The sequence below is a fragment of the Cyanistes caeruleus genome, chromosome 4 (assembly GCF_971803275.1).
Source record: "Cyanistes caeruleus chromosome 4, bCyaCae1.hap1.1, whole genome shotgun sequence".
NCBI lineage: Eukaryota > Metazoa > Chordata > Aves > Passeriformes > Paridae > Cyanistes > Cyanistes caeruleus.
The window spans coordinates 32,222,268-32,233,621 of NC_141704.1; the positions used below are offsets into that span (position 1 = coordinate 32,222,268).

The 11,354-nt window shown below is 45.9% G+C and overlaps 1 protein-coding gene across 5 annotated transcripts; it reads right to left on the reverse strand.

The window, feature by feature from the left end:
• Nucleotides 1-55: 55 nt before the first annotated feature.
• JOSD1 (Josephin domain containing 1) lies at nucleotides 56-11,222 on the reverse strand. 5 transcript variants are annotated; one of them, XM_086887483.1, is made up of 5 exons: nucleotides 10,996-11,222; nucleotides 9,474-10,268; nucleotides 4,153-4,281; nucleotides 3,841-4,035; nucleotides 56-2,483 (listed from the first exon to the last, which is right to left on the reverse strand). In XM_086887483.1, exons 2-5 carry the CDS (start codon nucleotides 9,656-9,658, stop codon nucleotides 2,384-2,386), a joined length of 609 nt encoding a protein of 202 aa, XP_086743609.1. In that variant the 5' UTR covers nucleotides 9,659-10,268; nucleotides 10,996-11,222; the 3' UTR covers nucleotides 56-2,383. The 5 variants fall into 5 exon arrangements, with proteins under 5 accessions (XP_086743609.1, XP_086743607.1, XP_086743608.1 ...); XM_086887481.1 differs by lacking the exon at nucleotides 10,996-11,222 and adding an exon at nucleotides 10,651-10,791; XM_086887482.1 differs by lacking the exon at nucleotides 10,996-11,222 and adding an exon at nucleotides 10,542-10,677.
• Nucleotides 11,223-11,354: the final 132 nt, after the last annotated feature.

Here is an 11,354-nt window from a genome sequence, read left to right on the forward strand (position 1 = left end):
TACCTCAGCACCAGTGTCCACCGTTCAAGGTTTTTAACTCACAGAAACATGGTGGTTTTATAACCAAAGAAAAAAATTTATTTATCCTTTACATACCTTTGTTACAGAACAATTCAATTGAACATACAGAAGTGATAGGACATTTATATGGAAACTTTTTTTTTTCCATTTTTAATATTTGGTTAAACAAAATACATCTCTGTAAACAAACCCAAGACAAGGCTCTAACAAAACCAAACAAGCAAGAAAACAAAGAGGGGCTTCCCCGCTCCCGAGCGGTGGGACTGGACCAGCTCACCCACCCTCAGGCACTGCAGCCTCACCTCCCACAGGGATGTGATCATACACTTTCCCTTTACCTGAGCAGCTGGATCACACTGTTTCTCCCCCGGGAAAGCAGCTGACACACAAGGAGAGGAAAGCAGCCCCAAAGTATTTTAAAACATCTTTGCATATTGTGCACTGATCCATTGGCTTGCAGTTTCCATGCAAACAGGGTTTTTCTCCAAAGTGCAACTTCAATCAGCATAGAAAATGTTGCTGTTGAGATTTATATTTTCCCCTCTTGAAGAAATGGCTTCAAGTCAGGAGCAGAATGCCTGCAGGCTGAACATCCTGCCTGGAAAGTGTTTAAAAACTCTGCCAGCTGGTATTGGTCATTGGAATGTGTTACGAAATAGGACTTTTTAAATGAGCAGTTTGCTCTTGACTGTGGGAGGCTGTGCTCAAAGGACTGCAAAAGTGCTTGCCAAATGGCCAGGGGTCAGCAAACACCATCGTCCTGTCGTCATGTGGCCTCTGTTCTCTGTTGGGATGGTGCCACTTTTGGTGGTCTCTCAGGTTCGAGCACCTGCTCATGCGTTTGCAGAGCTCTGAAGAGAAAAATAACTGAGAAAAGGTCATTACAATCCCTCCTTTTCACCAGCTCAAACATCAGTAATGACAGTTTCTTGCACATGGTGGAACAGGATCCTTCGAGCTCCATCAGGTCCCAGAGGTTGCTTTTCAACCAAGACATGTAAAGATGGAAGCGAACAGCAGCTCAGCCAGGAAGTGCTAAACACAACGAAGTCAGTTCCAAATTCAGCAATTCCTCCTCCTGCCAAGGAAGGTATGGCTGAGCTACAGCTCTCCTGGGTGACTGGGAAACAGCCGGTGGAGATTCCTTAGCGTCTCCCATGTCTAGTCTCACTTCCCCATGGAAGGCAGGAAAAAGCAATTCAACCATTAACGGAATGTTTGTTGGCCAGTGCTAAAGGAGAGGTTGGGTTCAACTACCAAGCCAGGGTGTCTCCAATGCCTGAAAGTTCTGGTGGACCCTCTGCATCTCCCACACCAGCGGATGGTAGCAATAAAAGGGCAAAACTGACTGCTATAAAGGCTTCCTTCCTTAGCCCATCTTTATTTTATAACTTGACCTCTTTCATTTCACATGACATCTGTGACTGTGGGCTAGACTTCTGAAGAGAGGAAAATAAAAGGGAATTAATTTACTTGAAAACCTTTTCAGCTTGATTCCTCTCTCCAAGGAGCCCCTAAACTACTGGGTGACCATACACAAAACCTAAATAACTTTTAAAAAATAGTTAAAAAAACCCCACCATAGCGTGAAGAAACCCAAGCAGACTGTGGCCTCTCTCCAGTCCAGCAACTTGATACTCCTCAGTTAGCCTGTGCTTGCTGTTTCCATATCACCTTAGCCAGACACACACTGCCAAACAACTGCTCACCACATACATAAATCCTTGGAGACCCTGGGGAAGAATCCTCTAGCTACCCAAAGAATTTATTGGAAGATGACACTGGTTTTATTATTGTTTCCTAATTCCTGGCACAAACCAGTCCTAAGAAGCAGAGGGTTGTGCTGAGCACCGTACCATTCCTAGTGTTTTGAGTGTCCTGAGAGACCCTTAGGAATTGCAAATATCTTCATGACAACTTGTTTTGGAGGGAGAGAACTGTAAAGACGTGGCAGCATGCTCAGCCCCTGCTCCTTCCTGACAAGCCCTGGAGGGAGCAGTGTCCCACCAAACGCAGCCTTGAACCATGTGGGGAAATGGAGGCCTGGGGTTTCCAGGCACTCTCCCCCAGCCCAGTTTTTCCAGAGCATGATGCCTTCCAGCTGGCCAAAGGGCACTGGAGCTCACCCACCTTGTAATTAAAGTAACTGGCTTCCAGTTTCCTCTTCTCTGCCCTCAGTTCTTCTCCACCCATTACCCCCAATGTCCAGCGCCATTGCCCTATTGCACCAAGGAAGGAAGAGAAGAGCCTAACAAAGGAAATTCCAGACGAGAAGAGTCGGGGCACCCATTATCCAGGTTTTAGGACATCAGGAGTTCGGTAAAGGGGAAGAACTGTAGTGGGAGGACAGAGTCAGCCCAGGTCACACATCAGCTCTCCAGGTCTGGTGTGCTTCCACCTCCTCTGGCACCACCAATAGGAGTTCACAGTTCTTTCCTCTCAGCTGGTGTTTCAAAAATTTCCTATCATAAAGAGAAACAGAAGCAAGTGCTACTGAACTTTGTCATCTGCAGCAACAACTACATACAACTAACTATTCAGATGGGACAAGAAATGGGGGAAAACTCCACTGTCTTTAATTATTTTATGACAGAAAAAAACCACAAACAAATACTAAATTTTCCTTGATAGATTCAACCATCTCTACCCAGAAAATTCTCAGAATCAAGACAGGCATTATCTTAACCTCAGCAAAGATGAGTCTATATAGGTGCCACTTTCTTACTTTCCAAGGTAAGAAAACAGAATTAAAACCAAGTTTAGTTTCTTCATATTTCCAAGATCAAGAATCCCACTTTAGCTTAAAATAATTCCAACAAATCTGGGAAAAAATATTTTTCTAGTAAAAAAAAGAACACCCATCATTTAGATGTCCTTAGCAGCAGTGTACCACTTAGTCATTTGACATGTTTTTTTAGCCTCTTTCTGCACCTAAGCTTTTTCTAATACCAAACTTTGATTACTTCCAATAAATATGAAAAACAACATTTTCTCCAATATCTTCTGGTCCAGGTTTCCAAAACTCCCAGTAGAGAAAGTCCTTTTTTATTGCTGAAGAACAATAAATGCCTAGGATAAAATCCACCACAACCTCTGCACAGTAGTTTCATAAGAGAGTTACTTTACCCCAGAAATTTACCAAAACTTCCATGGTACGACTGGCTCTGCAAGCACTGCACACGTGCAATCCCTATCTCAGAACAAGTCTAGTGAAGGCAGCAAAGCTGCCAGTAGGATTTATGGCACAATGGAATGGAAGCTAAACAGCTATCAAGAGCAGGTGAAACTTTACAAAGTATTTACAAGGACCATGTTGTGTTAAGATTAAAGAGGGAGGGGAGCCAAGCCACAAGGGCAGCATATGCTTACATAGGAAAAGTGATTCCTAGCAAACAGCTCTTACTGCTGTCACAGATAAGGCTGCACTTTTAGTCTGGAAAGCCTCTTGCTGGAAACATACAGATTGTTACTAAAGAGGCAAAGAATGTTCAGTGTACTGTCATGATCGAGGAGGGAGCAGGGCACAGCACATCTGTTGCAGGTATCACCCACTAATACCAGAGGTGGCCTCTACCTTCGCCACTGACAGAGGCACACATGTAAGAGGCCAAGTCAAGCTATCCTGAGCTCATAGAGACACCACTGCCAAAAGCACTTCCCTAGCTTTGCACAAATGGGGCATCAATCCAAGTGGAAGCAGAAGAACCTCATTACTTTCACAATTTTTACTGTATAAGGTCAACCATACATATTTCAATCGCCAACTGCTTAAGGATAGACTTCTTACCTCCAACAGGGAAGGATTAGAGGAAATCCTACCTGAGCTCACTTTCACCTCCAATCCACTCGGGCACCTTGAGCTTGGAGTCGAGGTTGTAGTAGGTGCCTCCCACCTCCCGGACACAGATCCAGTGCTGTCGCTTGAGGGGGAGCTTCAAGGGGCCCCAGCAAAGGCTGGAGGGCAGATTCATAATGAAGCCCATCACGTTAGACAGGGCAATGGCATTAACATCCCTGAAAAAGTACAGGATACAAAACATCAACCAGATTATGTTCTGGTGCTTTCACTTCAATCTCCTCCTCATTTTTGCAAACAGTAGCCACCTCTAGAATTACACAAATTCTCAGTACCTGCGCTTATCCCACCAAACTGCCTCGTAGCCTTTGGTCTGAAGTGCTGCCATAATCACGTTCACATCATAGTTCCCATTCCCCAGCATGCTCTTCTTGTGGGGGGTCACCATGGTGTTGGGAGACAGCCTGCAGACAGAAGAGAATGCTCTAACAGATGCTTGCTGAACCTGTTTCCACAACTGGAAAGGGGCTACTTGCTGTATAATTTGAAATCAATTTTCAGGAGTTTTGTGCTTAAACACAAACTACTCCGTCCCCCCTTATCCTTCATCAAATGGGCTGAGGGAACTAAGTAATGCCGTACGAATAACCTTGATGTACAAAGCCTCCAAAATCCTGCCTTTGATGCGTAAGAAATCACAAAGTTCTTCCTCCCTGACCCCTTGAACTGGAATTTCTGAAGGATGCTTCAATTATGATTTTTTTTCTCTATTTACAGTTGGAGTAAACGCCAATTTGCTATTTAGGACAATGGCTATTACAATTTCAAGAGTTCAACAGTCAACACCAGCCTTGAAGACTGGATGAGTAAAAGAGGCACGGGAGGTTGGCTGCAGAAAGGTTGTTCTTTTTCCTCCTCCACTGGTAAATGAAAGAAGTATTCAGACACAAAGCTGTGAAGATACTTGGGGTTGGGAGATTTCTAAAGTGTTGCTGTTGCTATATGATAAAAAAAATCTGTTCCTGTAGGTAACTAAACAGATAATCCTGATGTGAACAAATCTCTTCATCTTCGACCTGTAAGTTTGCTTAGACATCACTTGCATTACAACAGCATCTAAAAATGCAGAACCACAGTCCATCACATTCATATAATCACAGAATATCCTGTTTTGGAAGGGATCCACACAGAATCAAACTCCTGGTCACAGACAGGACAGCCCCAAGGATCATACCATGAGCTCAAGAGCACTGTCCAAACGCCTCATGAACTCTGTCAGGTGCTGTGACCACTTCCCTGGGGAGCTTCTTCCAGTGCCAAACTACCCTCTGGGTGAAGAACCTTTTCCTAATATCAAACCTAACCTCTGACAGTGCTTCATGCCATTCCTTCAGGTCCAGTTACTGGTCACCAGAGGAGAGATCAATGCCTGCCCCTCCACCTCCTCTTGTGAGGAAGCTGTGGGCTGCTATGAGATTACATGCCAAAGTATACAACAGCCTTTGCACAAGTTCAGATAACGGATGTGAAACATAACACGGAGATGTGTGGCAAAATAGTGTGTTAGCCACTTCTATGGTTTTATGTTCCCCCCTTCCGCCCAAGAAATTTTGTAAGGAGGGAAAACAACAGGATGTATTATTATGATGACAGAAGGAAAAGCAAGTATGGGGGAAACTGGGAGCAGAGAACAACAAAGTCATGTAATGCAAATCCAAAGTCAAGCCTCAGATGAGTTCTGTTGTGATGAGTTGCTCTTTCCATTGATAAGGACTCCATTAATTCTACCATTGCAAAGTTCAGATTTCATACCATCCAAACATCTGTATTTTACCTGCCTCCTCCTCCTGTCAGCTCCATCCCCAAAACTCCTAATGTTCCTGCATGTTTCTCAGTCAGCCTTTAGCATGCTGCATGTTCTGCAGGCATACTTCATCCACTGAAAATCCCTCAGCCCTTCTGCATTCCTGCCCTCGTTACCCAACAAATTGTATTTCTTTAAAAAGGCATCCATGCAGCAGTAGCAGAAGATGTTTTTAATTCTTTTTAATTCCTTAATTCTTTTTTACTTTAGCACAATAGTGTTTGATCCCTATATCTATGATTAACACTTCATTTTGTACCATATAGTACTTTGTACAAATGCCAGAGATTAATGTGGCTTTGTGTTAACCCCCTACATCTGTGACTAATAGCCTTGTACCAGCTAGCGCTTCCTTATTTACCTGTATCAGTGATTAAGATGTACTAGCACAAATCTTAGTTTTGAGAACAAAGATAGATTGCCAGGCCAAAGAAAAAGAGAAGTGCATCGTGACCTGACAAAAATACTTGAGATATTCTCAAGGTGAAAAGATTCACTAGAGGATCCAGAACCATCAACAGAAAATCTGGGGAATGGGATATTCCCAAACGGCCACCAAAGACCCTCAAAAGACCCCTACTGATATCTAAATAAATCCATGGAAATAATTAACATATATGCATGAATTCAGGAAATATAATGCATTTGTAATAGAAATGCAGTGACTATATACTAGTTTCATGCATATAATGTGGTCTGGTTATATGACTGGTAGACTGCTGGGTACACATGTTAGGTGGAGCGATTCCTGTGCACCCAGCATGCTGAATAAAGTAATCTCAGCTTTCTTACCTAACCAGCTGTGCAAAGTTTATTTCCCAGTTTTCAGTGACACCCTGACAGCATAAAGCATTTGACAAGAAGAAAGCAGTGGACTGGGTAGGGAGTTTCAGAGCAACCAAGGCTGGAGAGGCTACAGACAGGTAGCCTTTGTCTTCAGCTGTGAGTTTTTCCACAGTGGAGCAGTCTGCAGCAGAAGAATCTGGGAAGTGTGTTCACTACAGAAGGGAGAGGAGTCCACAACACCATGGTAAGAGGACAAGCTGTTAATACCCACCATGGGGGTGTATTTTACTAATCACAGAGACAGACCCTGCAGCTTGTCACAGCTCTTCCAGCATCTCCATAAAGCGAGATCACTTGGCTATGGCTAACTCCTCAAAATCATTGCTTCAAACCTACCAACTCTCCTGAGCGCCAGTGAGCAAGGAAAACCTTACAATTCAGAGAGCCCTTTGGGCTGCAGAAGCACCCTCTCATGGTACCATTTTCCAGAGACAAGTTTATTCAAGAGCTGAAAGAACAGATCTATCTTTGCTCCTTCACGTAACTTCCAGAGCCCCAGAAATGCGATGAGGTGACCAGCACGGGCAACAAAAAACTGGCACCTGTGAGCAAACTTGCCCCAAGAACCACTTCAACATCTTGAACCACACATACCTAAGCAGAGTCCACAATCATCAGCTGAAAGATTCTGATTAGGCAAGGAATTATATTGTTGCTCTGTTTTTTTTAATCTAGCTACTGAGCTGAGGAAGACTGACAAAGTTGGATAGAAATCCAGGTAATAATCCTCTTAATCTTTCTACATCAAAAACTTTCATCAACATGTTGTCTTAACACAAGATTCCTGCATGCAGTTGTCTTTCCTAATCAGTTCTCAATATGCAGACTCCAGTGAAGCAAAGAGATTTTGTTTGTATCTCCATGCAACACTTGGAACATGCAATCATACTTCCTGCAACAAAAGCCAGAGGAACATCAAAAAGGTATTTCTTGTTTTAGAGGAAAGAAGAGGAAAAGAATACAAAATCAGAGGGGTGCCCAGACCAAGTTTTGGCATATGCTTGAGATGATAATCATCAGACTACCCTGGCCTTACACAATAGGATGCAGCAAAAGGGAAGCTAATGATTAAGCAATGTGGTTCAATCATTCTCCAAAGAATGTGGTAAAAGCTAGAGAGCTTAAGTTTATTTGTGATTTTGTTACTTTGTCAACACTGGGTTTTAAAATCCAACCTCAACATTTTTGCAGGTTATTAAAAATATTCATCAGTCCTTTATCAATACATAGAATGTGAGTAGAACACAGGAAAAGACATATAAAGGGCAACTAAATTCACACTTCTTAAAGGAAAGTCAAACTACACACAAGTAGTCACCCAACAGAAAGAGAAAGGCAGTGGCAATTCTTATGCGTAGCTTATAGATCATCCATTTCCAAGAGAAACATCCATGTGTATTTCCATACTACCATGGGGCTGAATCAATCTGTGTATCTTGATCCAAATATTAGGATGGAACAACTCCAGGTTGGAATAAAAGACAAAGTCTCCCTTCCAGGGAAAGAGGTCCAACAAGATTAATATCCAGTCTTTTTCTGGGAGGTTTCATGCTGCACACTAATTCTGTCTCACCAAATGCAATGAAAGCCAACTAATTAGATCATCACACTCCTTCTACCACATGAACTGCCTTTGTTTGCTTCAGGCCAAGAGCAATCCAGCTGTGATTAAGATTCTGACAATTGCTGCTCTGGAACAAAACCACAGTGTTGTTTACGCTGGACAAAGAGTGCCTTGAGCCTGCCATGGACCAGCTCCACTCCACCAGCAGGAGTTTTATCTACAAAGCTATAACAAATAGCATTTCAATCTGACACCTGCTATTGTCCTTCACCACATTATTTTGCCAAAGACAGGCATGAGTTTGATGAGTCAAGCACCAGTTTCATAAATTTGCCAGTTTTCAGGAGAGCAGCAACAGGCCCACAGCTCCCTGCTCATCAGCACAGGCTACAACGACTGCCTCACCCCACAGCACGTGCTGCCGTAATGTGAGGTCTCCTACCTATAAAAAACACGAGATGCTGGCAACTGCTGGTAACAGGTATTCAACCATAACTTACATAATGTTTACAATGTCTGCAGGTTGAGTATCAGAGGAGAGCCCTTTTCCTATATCACCCCTTAGCTTCATCAGTGGTGGGTCACCAGAACTTAGAGAGGCTCACACAGGAGAACTCCCATAAAGCATCAAAACACCATAAAATAAACACTGAGCAAAATATGAGCTATGGCACAGGCCACGTTAATAATTTATATTCATCCCTGTAAAAGTCAAACCCACTTTATTCATTATCTGAAGCTGCTGGGAAACATCTAGCACTGCCACAGGAAACAGGCATCCAGCTACTGAAATTAAACCCAGCTTAAAAGAGTACAGAGAGTCTTGATGCATGTAAAAAAAAAAGCCCATAGTGTCTGAAGAACTTCACTGAACCTCTTGAATAAAGAGTCACTCATTTGGCAGAACTTCTAATTTCTAAAAAACTTGCATGTGTTGCAGTACTAAGTCAGTAAGTTTTTATGATGACCTGTTAGTCATTCCTGCCACCTTCATTCTCCCAAGGTAATCCCCAAATCCATTACTAACATCTAGGTAGTTTATTTACACAAGGCAGGACAAAAATACAGAAGACAGGTAGAAGAGGCAGTAAGGTGAGTAGAGAGGAAGACAGCACTCCAACCACATGATGGCATCTGCAATAAAGCTCTGGGACCCAAAACTGGGAGCCAGAACAGGTTAAGAAACAAGTAAAATGAGAATTTCTGCATGGAGGAAAAAAAAAAAAAGGCTGGGGTTAAAAAAATAAGATACATTCAGCTTAAAGCAGTGGCACAGTCCAAATCCCTCCTTTTCTTTCCATTTCCCCCCAGGTAACACTCAAAAATTCCTCCCATCAGCAGAGGACAAGGGGAAGCTAATGCCAGTACAGAGAGCATCCTACCTCTGGAAAATCTCCTGCAGGGTTTCCCTAGTGAAGGCGTTGCTGTCCTGGAAGACATTGTTGAGGGCATGGAGGGCACACAGCTCCCTGCGTTGCTTCTCATGGTAAATATGCTGTGGTGGTAGCTGGGATGGCTCTGGCGATTCCGATTTGGTCTTGTCACCTTTCCATGGCACACAACTCATTTTCTCGATGGGTGGATGGGGAGTAGGTGGTGAAAAATGAAGGAGGCTAAAGTTCCTGCCTCCACAGTCACAACAGCCCACTGCCCCTTTTGTGGGCTAGTGCTGCTTCCAGCATACAAATCCTCCTCTTGTGCTTCAGTTTATTCAGTAATTGCCTCTGACAGCCGGTTTTAAAAACCACATGAAGATCTGCAACCTCCCTCTTCTCATACCCCATAAAACGTAGTATTTCCCTCCCCTCCACATAAAAGAACAATTTTAAAATGTCAAAATATATGGTTCCTTAGTGTCAAGATACCGGCTGGAATTTATCACATCGCTCCTTTTCTTCCATCTCCTCTGGTCTACAGTGCCACTAAAAAAGGTACCCAGACCACGTAAATAGGAAAGACCCACCCCCAAACTGCCAAAGGGAAGAAGGCCAGCGCTTGGTACTGCCTATAGAAGCGCAGGGTGGTTAAGCACTTATCAGCTGCATTCCTCCATTCCTTTGGGAACGACTGAATCCTGGCAGGAAGATGCCAACAGCTCGGGAAAGGAAAGCACTTCTTGCTAGGCCACGAGAAACCAAAGTCGAGGCTGCGGGGAAGGCGATTCCTCACAGGTCACCCTGCGCTCCGACAAAGGGAAGTCTCCGTTAGCAACCAGAGGCAGCACAAAGCCCGTGGGAGCGAGGGTAGGGCAGGCGGGACCAGCCCCACGGCCTGCCTCGCACCTTTCCACCCCGCCCCTCCCCACCCTACGCCCTCGCAACCACCACCACCAAAACAAAAACAACAACAGCAGCAGCAACCCAAGCGGGAGCCGCTTCCCACGAGCAAGGCCCAGCGACCCCCGCAGCCCACCGCGCTGAGGAGAGTCCCCCGTCTAACCCCCACCCAACCCTTCGGGGCTCGCTGCCGGGCCGAGACGCCCGCCCTTCCCCTCGGGAAGGTTGGAGGGGCCCCGCCGGGACGGGCCAGGCCGGTCGGGTCCCGCCGCCGCCTCCTCACCGCCCGCTCGGCCCCTCGGGCCGCCCCGCGCCGCCGGCGCACGCGCGCGCCGGGCCCCGCTCGCGCCACTCTCGCTCGCTCGCGCACGCACGCACACACGCGCGCGCGCCCCCCCGCCTCCCGCACGCGCCAACGTCGGCCACGCCCCCTCTGACGTCAGCGGTAAAACGAGCCGGTACACAAGCGAAGGCGGTCTCACCGCCCGCTGAATAAACAAATGTAAATCCTCCCTCGGCTTCCTTGTGTGCCACAGGTTGGCGCTTGTGACGGTGGTGCCACAAGCATGCGTGTGACCAGGCGGAGGAGCAGGACAGCCAGCTTTCCCCGTCGCCCTGCAGGAGTCACCTGCCAGTCCGCAGAGCCCCCTCAGCCAGAGGGGTTTCCTCCTTGCTGCTGGTGTCCTGCCTGGCGGCCCCCGCCGGCAGTCTGAGCACTGTGGGCTCGCATGGCGAGCAGGCGTAGGGCTTTTCTCCCGGGAGCCCGGGGCAGGCGGGGCGGCGAGGTCCTTTACGAACTCCGGGAGCTGGTACGGATCGTGACAGCAGGTCCCGCGGACTACAGGCACACCAGCCGCGCTCCCACCCTGTTCCATTGGCTGACACAACTATCAATGACAAACCTCCTCTTTCTCACTGGCTAGCCCGAGAGAATGCCCACCCCACCAGGGCGGTCTCTGTTGCAGCACTTAGTCCCACCCAGGCCTT

Bases quoted from the DNA above. Each gene is read 5' to 3' on its own strand.
- JOSD1 (XM_086887483.1), bottom strand. From the start codon at position 9,658: ATGAGTTGTGTGCCATGGAAAGGTGACAAGACCAAATCGGAATCGCCA. The intron at 4,282-9,473 runs GTAGGATGCTCT...TTCTGTCTGCAG, and splicing joins CTGCAGGAGATTTTCCAGAG to GCTGTCTCCCAACACCATGG. The intron at 4,036-4,152 runs GTACTGAGAATT...GTACTTTTTCAG, and splicing joins GTTTGGTGGGATAAGCGCAG to GGATGTTAATGCCATTGCCC.